Source organism: Macaca fascicularis, chromosome 7 (assembly GCF_037993035.2).
Source record: "Macaca fascicularis isolate 582-1 chromosome 7, T2T-MFA8v1.1".
NCBI classification, from domain to species: domain Eukaryota; kingdom Metazoa; phylum Chordata; class Mammalia; order Primates; family Cercopithecidae; genus Macaca; species Macaca fascicularis.
The window spans coordinates 174,615,421-174,631,599 of NC_088381.1; the positions used below are offsets into that span (position 1 = coordinate 174,615,421).

The 16,179-nt window shown below is 42.8% G+C and overlaps 1 protein-coding gene, 1 long non-coding RNA gene and 1 gene segment (V, D, J or C); all 3 read right to left on the reverse strand.

Annotated features, from left to right (window-relative positions):
* Positions 1-325: 325 nt before the first annotated feature.
* Positions 326-2,009, reverse strand: LOC123574719 (immunoglobulin heavy variable 3-33-like). The segment is given in 2 exon segments: positions 326-1,782; positions 1,886-2,009. Coding segments are annotated over 2 exon segments (566 nt in total).
* A 1,693-nt stretch (positions 2,010-3,702) lies between these two features.
* The window catches only part of LOC107126526 (uncharacterized), a 444,698-nt gene continuing 432,221 nt past the window's right edge, over positions 3,703-16,179 (reverse strand). Inside the window, exons 2-3 of the long non-coding RNA XR_010587869.1 lie at positions 7,024-8,388; positions 3,703-6,856 (exon numbers count right to left, since the gene is read on the reverse strand). This is a non-coding gene — a long non-coding RNA (uncharacterized lncRNA). The remainder of the gene's footprint in view (positions 6,857-7,023; positions 8,389-16,179) is intronic.
* On the reverse strand, positions 9,600-10,298 carry LOC102122532 (immunoglobulin heavy variable 4-59). The gene is made up of 2 exons (XM_015444549.3): positions 10,216-10,298; positions 9,600-10,132 (listed from the first exon to the last, which is right to left on the reverse strand). The coding sequence occupies exons 1-2, from the start codon at positions 10,259-10,261 to the stop codon at positions 9,600-9,602; spliced, it is 579 nt and encodes a 192-aa protein (XP_015300035.3). The 5' UTR covers positions 10,262-10,298.

Genomic DNA, 16,179 nt, shown 5'->3' on the forward strand with positions numbered 1-16,179 from the left:
AGGGCAGATATCCCCACAATATCCATTCTTGTTATCAGGGATATGTTCATGAGAACCCTCTATTCATGACCTTCTCCAGCTTCACCTGTAAAGATTATAACACAACTGGCTCCACTTTGATTCTGACAACTTTCACACCCTCTTCCTCACACCACTAGTGAAGAACGTTACTGTGTGAAGGTTTTTGAGAACAGGATTAGAAACACATCCACATCCCACATTAACCAAACAAGCTTGTCCCCTTCAGTCCCCACTGGCAACTTGCATTTCCAGATGAGTCTCCATGCAACACAGTGGAGGGTCCTGAGTGACAAGGAGTGAAGAAAGTCCCACCAGCCTCTCCCGCGTGACTGCGGCAGCCACAGCCTGAGACCCACCTGAGCGCCAGGAAAGGGCTTGAGGCCTGGAATTTTGACCACAAAGAAAATATCTTCCTTTTCCAGAAAGCAGGAAAAGCAAATGGAAAAATGAGAACAACGACTACAAAAGAAAGTAAATGGATTAGGGACAAAAGAAGCACCAGATCAGTGCAGATGCTGATTTGCATACTTCAGTGTCAGGAGAAGGGCCAGACGTGAAACCTGTGACGTTCTACATGACACTGACCCTGGCCCAGCCTCTCTATTGTCTGTGACCAGCATCTGTAAAGACTGTTCTAGTCAGGGAACCTCACTGAGGTCCCTGTCCTGGGTCTCACTGGAGAAGACTCACTAGGAAGCCCTGAGCTTACTCACTACTCTGATCCTGGTGACCGTGGTTGAAGAATTTTCATCCCTGTAAGCATCAATCTGCATTTTGTGCCGGCGAGAATGGGTCCCCATATTAAAATAATTTCTTTCAAATACACAGAGAAGACATTGTTAGGTACAGATTTCTTTTTTTCTTTTTTCTTTTATTTATTTATTTATTTATTTATTTATTTTTAATTTATTTAAAAATCCTAGAGGAAAACCTAGGTAGTACCATTCAGGACATAGGCATGGGCAAAGACTTCATGTCTAAAACACCAAAAGCAACGGCAGCAAAAGCCAAAATTGACAAATGGGATCTCATTAAACTAAAGAGCTTCTGCACAACAAAAGAAACTACCATCAGAGTGAACAGGCAACCTATAGAATGGGAGAAAATTTTTGCAATCTACTCATCTGACAAAGGGCTAATATCCAGAACCTACAAAGAACTCAAACAAATTTACAAGAAAAAAACAACCCCATCAAAAAGTGGGCAAAGGATATGAACAGACATTTCTCAAAAGAAGACATTCATACAGCCAACAGATTTCTAAACTTAAGAGGTTCCCTGGGGAACTGTCCAAGATGAAGTCCCACATCCTGACAGGAAATCAGCCTCCGTCTGCACCGGCCTCTGGGTTGACTCTGATCAGTGGGTCCTGAGCGCCCCCTGCAGCTGATTTCCCCTGAGCGTTCCTGCAGGGAGGTTTCTGTCTGGACTCACACTGACTTCCCCTCACTGTGTCTTTCATACAGTAATACACAGCCATGTCCTCCACTCTCAGGTTGTTCATTTGAAGATATAGCATGTTCTTGGAATTGTCTCTGGAGATGGTGAATCGGTCCTTCACAGAGTCTGCGTAGTATTTCTTACTTCCATCATACCATATAACTGCCACCCACTCCAGCCCCTTCCCTGGAGCCTGGCGGGCCCAGTGCATGCCATAGCTACTGAAGGTGAATCCAGAGGCTGCACAGGAGAGTCTCAGGGACCCCCCAGGCTGAACCAAGCCTCCTCCAGACTCCACCAGCTGCACCTCACACTGGACACCTGCAAACAGAGAGACACCAAGGTCAGAAACTGCCACACATATTCACTGTTTCTCTTACTCAAGTCCACTCCCACTCAATCTCTCTATTTCTCCATGAATCACCTCTTAAAATAGCAACAAGGAAAACCCAGCTCAGCCCAAACTTCATGGTGAATTTTCTGTGTTCTGTGCTGATCACCGAATGGAACACTGTGGACTTCCAGTGCTGGGCTCCTCTCCCAGAGCTGCAGGGTCAGGGCTGGGCTGCTTTTCATCAGCAGAGGGAGAGCCCTATTTGCATGTCCCCCACTATATAGCAAGCTCTGGGGTGGGACATCTGAGGAGAGGCCGGGCTCACTGCAGATGAAGTGTCCTGGGGGAGACTGGAATAATTATATCATTCAGGAACATATAATTTTGTATTATGTGATTGTGGATTGATTAACATTTAGCTCTCATAATCTTATTTTATTCTTACATATTTACACTATATATTTAATGCAGGTTTCAATGTTATATTTTATAGAAGATAATTTACATAGAGAACACAGCAGTTGTGCAGTATGTTTAAGATTACACATCTAAAAAAACATTAGTCCTATTATCTGGGACTGTGCTCTATTCACCAGAGGAGGCCGCTCTCCTGAGACAACTCCAGGGCAGTGTGGCCCACACCTAGTGAGGTCTGCATGATTCCCCATCTGTTATGTCAACTTTCTGTAATTTACCTAAATATGTAGAGTGAATCACGTTTCATGTGTATGTTTTCAGAAGTCAGTCATATTCTTTGTGTTAATATTGATCTGTTTATTGCTCCATTTTAGTCAAATATTATTTCATCAGTTTGTTATTGCTTTATTCAAGTGCAATTAATAAATAATTAATTCAAATTTATAGTGAATGATTTGAAAAATGTTGACCTATGTTTGCAACCATTTACTCAGCACTTCAACCAGGTTTTGAATAATTAAATTAATCCTGAAATCTTTCTCTTATTTCTCTGAAATTCAACTCACATCCCCATTACTCCTAACAGCATATTCTCAGAAAAACTGAAATCTTCTCCATGTTAATTTACAATAGTGGCAACTTCTAAAATTTCTACAAATGTGTCATGTAAAATTTACTCTTAATTTCTTAGTTTCTTTCACTCGGCACAATTACTTGAGAATTTAGCCACGTTTTTATATGAGTGAGGCATGCCTTGATTTCAAGCTGCATTAGATTCTAGAACATAACTATATGCCAAACTATTTAATTATTCACCTGTAACCAAATGTGATTTGTTCTCTCAGTTAATAGATTTGATAGAGAAAAGCAGCTACTAACCACGGGAATATAAAAATGAGTAAACTATGCTCTTATTCTGACCTCATTAACAACAAACCTCAACAACTACAAATAAAAAAAAAAAATCTTCAACATATCTGAGTTGAAATCAGAGAGAAAGCAAACAATAAACACAACCTGAAATCTGAGGCGAGAGGAGGCTTCAGAGAGAACCAGGACCCATATATTAGTGTACCTGGGGCAGATATCACTGGATGGTATCTAAGATCGGAACAGACTGGCTTGGAAATATTCAGTGAGTTGCTTGAGGATGCATATGCTCTTAGTGTTAGACTTTGAAGCTGCTAGTGCTTGAAGAATTTTTCTACAGAATTATTATTAATATTCCTGCTGGACTTCATGCAAATAAACAGGCCAAGTTTAAGACTAAAGTTTATTTTGCAAACAACTCAGTCTTAGCATTATTTGCTTCTAACAAAAACCAAAACTGGAAGGAGAAACATTGTATTTCAAAACATATCACACACTTGTCTTTAAACTCTAATCTCCTCAGTTGTTTAAGCATTTGCCTGCATTTTAGAGTAACTCTGCTTATTCCTGAGGGGCAGTCAATGATCTCTGGCTATAGCCCAGGAGAAACAAAAAGCGATGGGGAATATAAAAAATCTGGATCAATATTTTAATTCTAAGCAATTATCCTTCAAATCATGCCTGGTGATGGGAATAAATAGGGTGCCCCTAACCTGGCGGTTTCTTTAGGAAAATAAATCCCACAGAGCTATCAAAAAAGCCAAGGCCCATGCACCCACGTTTCAGCAGGCATAACTACAGTCACCAGTTATCTGGGCATGTCAGCAGCCTTGGAATTGTTTTTCAAACTCTTTACCAACTTGTTTGGTTCTGATACATGTCTTCTAATAACCCGATTTGTCTCTTCTCATTTTGAAACCATCAAATTCCAAATAGTCATGCAACTGAAGCCTGGGATAATGGCTCCCTTTTCCTGGGGTCACTTAGATAGGCCTCCAAGAGAGATCTTCCCCAAACAGCATCCCCCATCAGCTGGAAGCAGTTAAGATTGGTCTTTGGCTGTATTCTCAGGACAGTTAGATGTACTTCTTCAAAGACGAAAATGATAGAGGTAGGAGGCAGAGTATTCTCCTAGGCAGCCAGGAGAGGGTCCCCATAGAATCTCCAACGCACCAAGGTCATTGTGCACAGGGGACTTGCCTAGACATGCCTGCAGTGAAAATTGTTAAAGTTGTCTTGTCTCTGATAAAATAGTTGTAATACCTAACCTTGTTTTAACATGAATAGACTCTCCCTTAGCTACCTAACCTTGTTTTAATATGAATAGACTCTCCCTTAGCTGAGAAAACCGACAGACTCCATTTGGCTCCTTCATTTGCAAGACATCAAGGACTCCTTACCCACCCCCTTCCTCAAGGAGTTAACTTGTGTAAGCTGACTCTCAGCACATCAAAGAGTCCCATTCACTGATCAGGTACCGTGGCAAGCAATGTCCACAGTTCCCAGGAATTCGCTAGGGAGATAGCACCATAAAGCCCCTACGTTTGTGTCCCTCAGAGCCCCCACACCTGTCACCTTGTGATGAATTCAAAGCCCCTGCACCCGGAATTGTTTGTTTTCCTGTAACCATTTGTCTTTTTAACTTTTTATCTGTTTTACTTCTGTAAGATTGCTACAGCTAGAATCCCCCTCCCCTCTCTAATCCAAAGTATAAAAGAAAATCTAGCCCCTTCTTCAGGGCTGAGAGAATTTCAAGCTGATAAATATCATGTTCAAGCAAATGCTAACAGGCAAACAAAAAGCTAACATAGAGCTAAAAAATATACAGTGATTCAATACAACAAACACGCTAGCTCGGCCTAGTTTACAATATTATCTAATCAAGGAGGGCATTGTCATTGTTCATACAAGACAGTCAATCCCACTCAAACTTCTGGGAATGTTTAAAAAATGGCATCTCTACATAAAAATTATCAATTTTTATAAAATGTAAAACTCTCTTGGCCAAGGGTTCTCCCACTAGTACTGTGGAATCATGGTCCACTCCTCCGGGTGCATCAGTTATTACCCTATGACTTGGCAGCTAAAAGGCCCATCCGTTTATAGACTCTACCCCCAGAGATCATGTTTGTTCTATTGCATGCACGTGTTACAAAATACTGAAAGTGATTCCTGTGTGATAGCCACTCTAATAATGAAGAGTTTAAGGCGGCCTTTTTACTACGTTTTGTCCAGAATCCCCTGTGATCTTCAGCAAGGGAATTAGAAGGAACATCAACAGAAAATACTGCTCTTGAATCATATCAGAAGGAATCTTATCAGATACTTTTAAATAACTCACTTCAGAAAACATTCAGGCAGTTAATTATTGGGTTCATATTTTACAACTGAAGACTCAATGCAGGCCAGATGCAGTGGATCATCCCTATAATCACACCACTTTCAGAAGCAAAGTGAGGGAACCCCCATGAGACCTGGCAATCGCAGCCAGCCTGGACAGCATAAAGAGATGCTATTTTTATGAAAAAATGTTTAAAAAATAAGGAGGGTAGGGGTGGTGTGCCCATCTACTTGGAGATACTCAGGAAGCTAAGATGAAAAAGTTATGTGAGTCAGGAGCTCAAATTTACAGTGAGCTATGATCACACAACCATACTTTGTGCAACAGAATGAGAGCCTGTCCCTAAAAACAAACAAAAAAGAATCAATTAAGAATTTTACACAACTGTAAAGCTACTCAAATAGGAGATGTTAAACTGAGCACCCTCATAGATCCTCTGGCATTTCTGATGTTTTTAAGCAGATGGCTGACCTAAGACCTGCAGAATAAGCTGATAGTCCTTGATTGTGAGAAACTTCTACCCAAGACATTAGACCAGGACCCTGTCTAATTCCCCATCCCCTCCTTCTTTTTCTCATCATTCTTTGCTTATATTTTTAAAGTCATCTCATTTCTGTAGACCTGGGTGTTGTCCACCCATACTGAACCCTTATCTTCTTTCTTATTCATTATTTTTATTCTTACTATGTAGAATAAGTTGTCATACTATTTTTTGGTGCACAACTGCTGATGACTTAAGGCTCACTACTCCAGTACCACAGTCATCCTGCTGTACAGAGCGCCCTCTGGTGTCCTGTTTTTCTTCGATGGTTCCTGAGGGCCCCTGGTGACCTGAGTGCCTCTGCAATGGTCTTGAGTGCCCCCTGGTTTCCTGAGGGACTCTGGGGTCCTGAGCAAGCCCGGCTGTCCTATGCACCCCTACAGGGAGGTTTGTGTGTGAGCTCACACAGTTGTTCCCTCACTGTGTCTTGTCTTAAAAATGCACGGCTATGTGCTTGCTGCTCACGTAGCTCAGCTGTTGGAAGAACTAATTTATGGATATGGATCTGGGGTTGGTGACTGGACTCTTGAGGAGAGGGGGGTAATGCGTGCTCCCTTCACAACCTATGCACCTGATCCACTCCAGTACCTCCCACGGGGGGCTGATGGATCCAGCTCCAGCAGGAAGCACTATTTATGATGGAGAATCCAGAGACAGCACAGGTGATGGAGAGGGTCTGTGAGAGCTTCACCAGGCTAAGCCTGCACTGAGAAACACAGTTGTTTGCATGTACAGGTTCTGGATAACACATTGAAATTCCCAAAATACACACATTTTTATGAGAATGAAGAGCTTACTTGTGTTCAATTTTTGTGTTTCCTAGAGTAATGCAGTGGATTGTGATGTTAGATTCACACAAATATATTGTCACATTTTCTCCATACTTGGAACCCTACAATAAAGAGAAACTGATGTCAGGAGAATGGGCACTGAACTATCTCTGTCCATGATAATTGTGATTTTAAGATTAGGATTCAGATGGGATCATATAAAGGGTGTCCTAATTCTGAACCCACAATTAGACCTGAGCAGCAATCACAGGCATTGGAGGTCACTTACATGGAGAAATAACTGACTCTCTGAAGCTGCACCTGGAGGTCTCTTCAGGCTCTGAGTTGTACAGGAACAGCTCCTCCCTCAGACTCAGAGTGAGGACAACCTCTGCTCTTTCTCTGCGGGAAGTGAGCGTTAGTGTGTGGAAGGAACCTAACTTACTTTCATCAAGATCTCTGTACTTGGGCAGAAAACAAAGAATATGAGAAAAAACTGATTTCAGACTTGTTAGCACAATTTCTTATGGGGAAGGCAATAATATGTCTGGATCTTACACAGAATCAGGAAACTATACATTTGGGGTAACATTGAAAATTATGATTTCTTTGCAGATTATGTTCTTAGTTATCTATGTCATCTGAGAAAATGATTTAAAATCATGGTTTTTATATAAAAACCCATAAAAAGGGTGCTGGCCCTGAAAATGCACCTCCCGTCCCTCCAGCATCAGGGAGCCCAATAGACCAGGCAGCCAGCTGCTGCACTGCACTCTGACACCCGTCACCTGGTGTGTGCCAAAGACACCCATCCGAGGAGCTCCTCCCAGACAATGGCTGTGCACAGTGGAGATACTGAGGCATGGCTGCTGCTGGGACACATGGGAGAAAGATTCCTGATGGACAACTGTGCTCTGGGAGGCACCAATGGCCTCTCTGGACTTAACTTAGACCACAAGATAGTTAGGGAAGCTCCATCAAATTCCTACCCATCTCCAGCACTAGCTGAGAGACGGGCATTCTTGGGTGACGGAGTCTAGAGCCTCACCCAGCTCCTGCGCATTTTTATGCCTCCATTACTTACATGTGCCTTGGTGACAAATGAGAATGTTTCCTCTTCTTATAATAAACTTTTCTAATCCGGAGACCTCAGGGATAGCCACAGAATCATAAATGTAGAGAGGCTCACAGGGAAACTGTTGGATGCAGAGGAAGCCACAGACCCTGAAGGAAACCAGCCCGTGACAACCATCTGCACCTGCCCTAGTTTTCTGTGGGTTCTGAGTGCCCCCTTTAGCCCAGCCTCCTCCCATATCATTGCAGGAAATTCTGTGTCTGTTACCTCGTGCCTCACATACAGTAATACACAGCCACGCCCTCTGCTCTCAGACTGTTCATCTGCAAATACAGTGACTTTTGGCACTTTCTTTGGAGACAGTGAATCTGCTCTTCACAGATTGTGCATAGCATATCTGATTACCATCATACTATACATCTACTACTCACTCCAGCCCCTTCCCTGGAGCCTGGGAAACCGAGTTCATTCAGTAGCTACTGAAGGTGAATCCAGAGTCTGCACAGGAGAGTCTCAGGGACCCCCGAGGTTGTCTTGGGTCCTCTCCAGACTCCACCAGCTGTACCTCACACTGGGCACCTGCAAACACATAGACATCCTGGTCAGAAACTGCCGGACATATCCACTATTTCTCTCAAATTTTTTCACTCACACTCAATCTCTCTAGTTCACCTTTTAAAACAAGGACAGTGAAAACCTAGCTCAGCCCAAACTCCATGGTGAGTCCTCTGTATTTAGTCCTGTTCACCAAATGGAAACCCCTGGGAATCCCAGGGCTGGGGCTTCTCTCCCAGAGCTCCAGGGTCCGGACTGGGCTTTCATCAGCAGAGGGAGAAACCTATTTGCATGTCTCCTACTGTATAGAAAGCTCTGGGATGGGAATCCTGAGGAGGGGCAGGGCTCAGAGCAGATAAAGTGCCCTGGGGGAGATTGGTAGTAATCTTATCACTCAGGAAAACATCATTTTATATTATATGATTGTGCCTTGATAATCATTTAGCAATAGTCATCGTATTTCATTTTTACATATTTACAGAGTACATTTAATGCAAGTGTGAATGTTACATTTTAAGGAAGATAAATTACATACAGAACAGAGTGGTTGTACAATGCATTCCAGGTCACACAACTGGATAGAGTTCGCCCCATTATCTCTGCCTGTGCCTCTGTGCCCCTAGAGGAGACTCCTCTCCTGAGACAACTCCAGGGCAGTGTGGGACATGCCTAGTGAGGTCTGCAGGATTCCACCCCTGCCAGGACATGTCTCTTTTCTTTTTTTGTATTCTGCTATTTTCCTAAAATATCTAGAGAGAACCACTGTTCATGCATGTGCATTTTCAAGAGTCTGAGACGTTTTGAGTGTTCATACCCATCTATTTTTTGCTTCTCCTCAACCAACATACTGATTTTTTCCTTTGCTACTGTTTTAACACAATTAATAAATCATTAATTCAAACATATACTGCACAATTTGGAAAATGTTAATGTGTGTGTGCAACCCTTTGATCAGGGCTTCAATTAAGTTGTGTACAATTCAGTTGACCCCTAAATCTTTCTGTCACTTCCCTGTAATTTCATCTCACTACCCCATTACTTTCAACACCCAATTCTCACCAATTTCAAATCTTCTTTACTACTTGAGAATAATTGTACCTTCTGAAGTTTATACAAATAGAAGTTATGAAGTGCTCTCTTAATTCTTCAGCTACTTTCACTCAGCAGTTATTTGCGAATGTGCCTTCCTCCTTTCTTTTCTGGCAGAAGAATGTGAGGAAGCAGAACCACAGATATCAAAGAAAGAGGAGCCCTGGGGACAGCTGAGCTGCTGGTGAGGAGGGAGAGCACTGAGCAGATGAGGAAGCCCCGCCCTCCCTGCACCTGCTCCTGACCCGGCCTCCTGCTCTGTGGGCCCCGCGCGCCCCCTGCTGGTCCTGAGCGGCACCTGCGCCCGCCCCCTCCGCCTCCCTGCAGGGAGGTTTGTGTCTGGGCTCACACTCACCTCCCCTCACTGTGTCTCTCGCACAGTAATACACGGCCGTGTCCGCGGCGGTCACAGAGCTCAGCTTCAGGGAGAACTGGTTCTTGGACGTGTCTATTGAAATGGTGACTCGACTCTTGAGGGAGGGGTTGTAGCTGGTGCTCCCACCACTACCATAGATACGTCCAATCCACTCCAGTCCCTTCCCTGGGGGCTGGCGGATCCAGCTCCAGTCATAAGCACTGCTGATGGAGCCACCAGAGACAGCGCAGGTGAGGGACAGGGTCTCCGAAGGCTTCACCAGTCCTGGGCCCGACTCCTGCAGCTGCAGCTGGGACAGGACCCCTGTGAACAGAGAGACCCACAGTGAGCCCTGGGATCAGAGACAGCCTCCCATATCATCATATCTGCATCCCCGAGACACTCACATCTGGGAGCTGCCACCAGGAGGAGGAAGAACCACAGATGCTTCATGTTCTTGCACAGGATGTCCGTGACTCTCAGAGAGCATTTCCCATGTGAACAGGACCCTGAATTTAAGGAAATGTGTGGTGGTTTCCTGTGGGTCCCTAAGTGAAGATTTGCATGTGGGTGGTGTCTTTGTATGGAGAGGTGAAAAGGGATGAGGGAGGTCCCAGTCTCAGGGCTCACCCTGAGAGGAGGATGCTGGCTGTGCCCTCTGAGAACTCAGTTCTCTTCCTGGGGCCTCCCCTCACCAAACCCAGAGTCCTCTTCTTCCAGGTAGGGAGATGTGCTGAAGAAGCTGGTCTGTGAGATGAGTGTGATCATGGATCAAGGACAGATTTTGGAATAGGTTCAATGCTGTTCTACCCTTGAAGATTTATATGAAACCAACCAAACAGCCAGGTTATCTAAACTGTCAAATCTCCATTCAAAAATATTAGGGCCGCAGCTGAATATGTTAATCACAGTGAGTTCATACAAATCTAAATCCATGCAATTTTTTATTGCAATTCAGAACATCCATCATAGGTAGCGGGAAAATATCTGTCCCAGAGAGTGCGTCATTTAAGGAAAAAAAAATCTGAGAGCTGCTCTTCTGGGACCTTTTGAAATTTGGGATTCTGTCTGAGATCTCAGGAGAAGGTGGTGGCACATGTCTCCATCGTTCTCAATGTGTGACCCTGAGAATGTGGCCTGGCCTGTAAACACTTCTCTGTGAAAATATGCAGATTGGGGATTGCAGTGACAATTTCAGTCAAAAACTGTAATAGGTCAGCACAGGAGGATAGTCTCATCACCAAGTTTAGTGCAATTACCTTTCCTGGGAACCAGAGAGGACATCTGTGAGCCCTCCTCTCTGAGAGCACATGGAACTCTGGTCCTTCCCTGATAGGTCATACCTGTGAAACATGGCTGGAAAATTATACTCAAGTCCAGAGTCCTTACCTACATATTTACCAATTCAGATCCATCTGTCTCTGAAAGACTTTCTCCTCCATTGATTTGCATGAACATACCCTATGGTGTGCGGTATTGCAACTTGGGCATTTGACATTAGTTTTGTGAATTATGTAATAAATAATCTGTCTCCATGGATGTGGGTAGCAGGAGAATCACCAGAAGTTGGGAGTGTTGTATAATCAGGATAAACCTGGGCTCTCTCCTGAGGAGCTGAACAAGTGAGCTGACCTGTGGGACAACAGAGGGAAAGAGACAGACCTAACATCCAGAGCCACGTGAACTCCTTGTCTCCCAGGGGATCTCTGGGCCTTTTGTTTGAACAGATCCAGAAAGACCTTCCTCACCCTCAGAATTATGAACATTGAGGGTGATTGAGATACATTTTTATTTATGGAGAATAATTCACAGGCTTGTAAACATCTATGAGGGTGTGTACAGGGATGCTAGGATATGCTCACACAGAGAACAGAAAGAATTGTATTTGGTGGAAAGACAACCAAAGAGCTTCTGAATTTGTAGGTATTGTTTGCCGCAAATATGGCAGGTGGCTAGATCATGTTATAATGCTAGAGGTAAAACTTCCCAACAGTGTTATAGAGACAAAATGCAAAAGCGTAAAGATTCAAGTGAAGTTTCTTTGAAAATCAACAGTAATGAACAGTCCAAAAGAAATCAGCCATATGGGAAGAGTGGTCATTAAATGAAATAGTAAATTCCATCTGACAGCTCATTTTCACCTCTGCGAAGACTTCAGAGCATAGACTAAGAGCAGAGAGTGAACATAGGGCAAACAGGGACCAGATATTTGAGGAGGATGGAGAGTGAGCTGGAGTCGTTGTGAGCCATTCAGAAAGGTAGCAGTGTGCCAGAGTGTATTGAGTCCTCCTGAGTTAAGAGGTGCTGAATATACACCTGTATCACTGCCCTCAGTGTATTTTATTCTCCAGATTGTCTTGGATGTTCAGATTTGAACACGTGGAATGTTGATGGAAATCAGCATGACTAGGAACTTTTCAGTGAAGATGTAGGTAACAATGTGGGTGTGATTAAATTTGGGTCGTGAAAATATTATTATCCAAAATGTCAAAGTCAGTGTCTCTTAATGTATCTTTCTTTTTTATTTTACAGGCAAAGACTTGTTCCCTTGCCTAGGCTGGAGTGCAGTGCTGTCTACTAATTTCATAGCATAAAAACGATCAGCCCAATTTATGTAGTCCTGCTATCTTCATCAAGGACTTAGGTCCATGTGGCCTGTGACATAGCTCTAGACACAGGGGGAAAAGAGGTGGTTTGTTGAGTTGATGTTGCTTCTTCAGAGGGGAATTTAAACAGTCAACTCCTCATCTCACCCAGTCTATTTTTATAACTGTGCATGAACCTTGGGAATGCAGTCACGATTTCTTAAATAACGGGAGTTGACTGTGCCATGAAGGAAACAAGAATATGGGTAAATTTAAAGCCTGGGTACATAATCTGCTGAATTAACAAAGCCTAGAGCCAATCACATTCTGGCATCTTGTTTAGTTAGTTGTGAATTTATTTTCAGTTGGTTAGTTCGAGTTCCCATAATTCACTTTCTGCTAAAATAGTCAGATACAATAATCTTCAGATATTGAAATGAAAAAAATAACTAATTTTAAAATGAACCCGACTTCCAAGAGAGTTGAAAATTCCTTTGTGGTGAATGGTGTGAAGCACCACACCTGCTCTGCACATATGTCTATGAGTATAAATTTATGTCCCTATAGCTATATAGTTGCTGATGTCAACAAATGTTACTAAAACTCTGCAAGAATCAGTGAAAATAATTAGGAATGTTTATTTCTTGAAAGTATATACTTAAATGATACATATATACAGAATTTTAGTAATTCCTAAAATTTAATAATAAATTTATAATAAATACAAGTAATAAAATAACACAGCCTAGAATGCTCCAGAGTTCTGCAAATACAAACCTAACTTTTTTTCCAGCTGAGGAGAAAGGAAACCTCCCCCTGCACCTGCTCCTGGGACTGGTCCTGTCCGCAGTGGGTCCCGAGAGCCTCCTGGTGGCCGCGCGCGCCCCTGCAGAGAGGTTTGTGTCTGGGCTCACACTGATCTCCCCTCACTGTGTTCCTCGCACAGTAATACACGGCCGTGTCCTCGGTTTTCAGGTTGTTCATTTGCAGATAGGTGATGCTTTTCGAATCATCTCTGGAGATGGTGAATCTGCCTTTCACAGATGCAGCGTAGTCTGTTGTCTCACCATCAGCTTTGTTTCTAATTAATCCTACCCACTCCAACCCCTTCCCTGGAGCCTGGCGGACCCACTGCATGTAGTGGTCACTGAAGGTGAATCCAGAGGCTGCACAGGAGAGTCTCAGGGACCCCCGAGGCTGTACCAAGCCTCCGCCAGTTTCCATCAGCTGCGCCTCACACTTGACACCTGCAAACAAAGAGACACCAAGGTCAGAAACTGCCACAAATATCCACTGTTTCTCTCACTCATATCCCCTCACACTCAACATCTCTAGATCTCCATGAATTACCTTTTAAAATAGCAACAAGGAAAACCCAGCTCAGCCCAAACTCCATGGTTGGTGGTCTATGTTCAGTGCTGATCACCAAGTGGAAACTCCTGGGAATCCCAGGGCTGAGCTCCTCTCCCAGAGCTGCAGGGTCAGGGCTGGGCTGGATTTATCAGCAGAGGGAGGGCCCTATTTGCATATCTCCTACTATATAGTAAGCTCTGGGGTGGGATGCCTGAGGAGAAGATGGGTCCAGATAAGGTGACTGTGCCTTGCAGGAGTTTGGTGACAATGATGGTTTTGGATAATACGCTGTCTTATTATAAAATTTTGCTGTGATAAGCACTTTGAACTGATTACACTATTTTAGTTTTACTTATTTGTGTAAATTACATTTTGTTGGAATCAATGTTTCTTCATGTACAGATGTGGAAGTAAACCACACATGGAAAATTAGTCTTGCCACTTTGGGAAGCAGAGTGGAGATTTCTCAAAGAACATAAAACAGAGGTAGCGTTTTACCCAGCAAATCCACTACTGGGTCAACACTAATAAGACCTACTTTTTGAAAGCACAATAGGTGCCTATAGTCAATAATAACTTAATGGTATATTTTAAAGAAATTTAAAGAATATAATTGGAATTTTTTTTGTATTTCAAAGAATAAAAGATTGAGGGGATGGACACCTCATTCTCCATCATGTGCCTATTTCATATTGTATGAAAACATCTCATGGAGCTGGTAAATATATACACCTATTATGTACCAACAAAAATTTTATAAATAACTAATTTTCTAATTGAAGGCAAATGTTCAAAGGAAATAAAGTGATGAAAGTTTAAAGAGAGACACTTTCTAAGCAGTGAGTAACTACTGTGAAGCCCCTACCAATATGCACATACATGTTAGATTTTAATTTTTTTCTTTTTCTTCCATGCACAGAGAAGCACATTTTAATAAACAAATGTAAGGTTTCTTTTTAGTGGGGATGTGGTAACAGCGCAGAGCAGATAAGGTGACAGGTCCTTCTTCCCTGCTACTTTGTGTGCAGCCCCTGCTGTGTGAAGGTTGAAATAAGGCCCTGACTCAATCAGTAGAACGTCACCACTCATACAAGGTGAAATGTCCTGGAATCAGAGGCAGATTCCACTCAGACTTCTTTCCCTACTGTCACACATGTTTTGGTACTTTTTGCAGGATCTTATTATTATTATCATTATACTTTAAGTTCTGGGATACATGGGTATACAGGTGCCATGGTGGTTGGCTGCACCCGTCAACCCATCATCCACGTTAGGTATTTCTCCTAATGCCATCCCTCCCCTAGCCCCTCACCCCCCAACAAGCCCTGGTGTGTGATGTTTCCCTCCCCATGTTCACAGGTTCTCATTGTTCAACTCCCACTTATGAGCTAGAGCATGTGGTGTTTGGTTTTCTGTTCCTGTGTTAGGTTGCTGAGAATGATAGTTTCCAGCTTCATCCATGTCCCTGGAAAGGACATGAACTCATCCTTTTTTATGGCTGCATAGTATTCCATGGTGTATATGTGCCATATTTTCTTAATCCAGTCTATCCTTATGGGCATTTGGGTTGGTTCCAAGTCTTTGCTATTGTTAAGAGTACTGCAATAAACATATGTGCACATGTGTCTTCATAGTAGAATGACTTAAAATCCTCTGGGTATATACCCCGTAACGGAATTGCTGGGTCAAATGGTATCACCTACTTTGCAAGAAAAATAATTTAAAAAACAAACTAAAAAAAGTCTCCCAGACACAGCTGTATTCCCAACACTTTGTGAGGCCAAGGCGGGTGGATCGCTTGAGCCCAGGAGTTGGATACCAGCTTGGGCAATATAGCAAAATCCCGTCTCTACAGAAAATACAAAAATTTATCCAGGCTGAGTAGTGAGCACCTGCCTGTAGTCACAGCTGTACAGGAGGCTGAGGTGGGAGGATGGCTTGAGCCCAGCAGGTGGAGACTGTTGAGCGATGATTCAACACTGCATTCCACCCTGGGCAGCAGAGCAAGAGCAAGACCCTGACTCGAACAACAACAACGACAACAACCACAACAACAAAAATAGAGTCAAATGTCAACAGTTTTAGTTTTCCTTTCTTTCCTAAGTGCAAATTTGTACTATGAAACAATAATCCATTCTAATTGTCTTAATAGTTTTAGTAGAACTCTCATAGAAAATATAGATATTTTAATACAGAGAAAATGTATTTTATAATACTTCAGGTATCAGTTTAATAGATATTGTCACCAAATTAAAAACAAATCACTGCCTGCATTTAGTCTAAAAGAAGCCCTAGAAAAGTATCAAGGAAGAATGCTTTCTAAAGATAAATATGTGCTTTCTATATGTATACATTTTACTTTGGGGAATACATATTCTCAATTTTAAGATAGGGACCCAGTAGAAATAATAATGGAGTGGACTGTTAAAAATC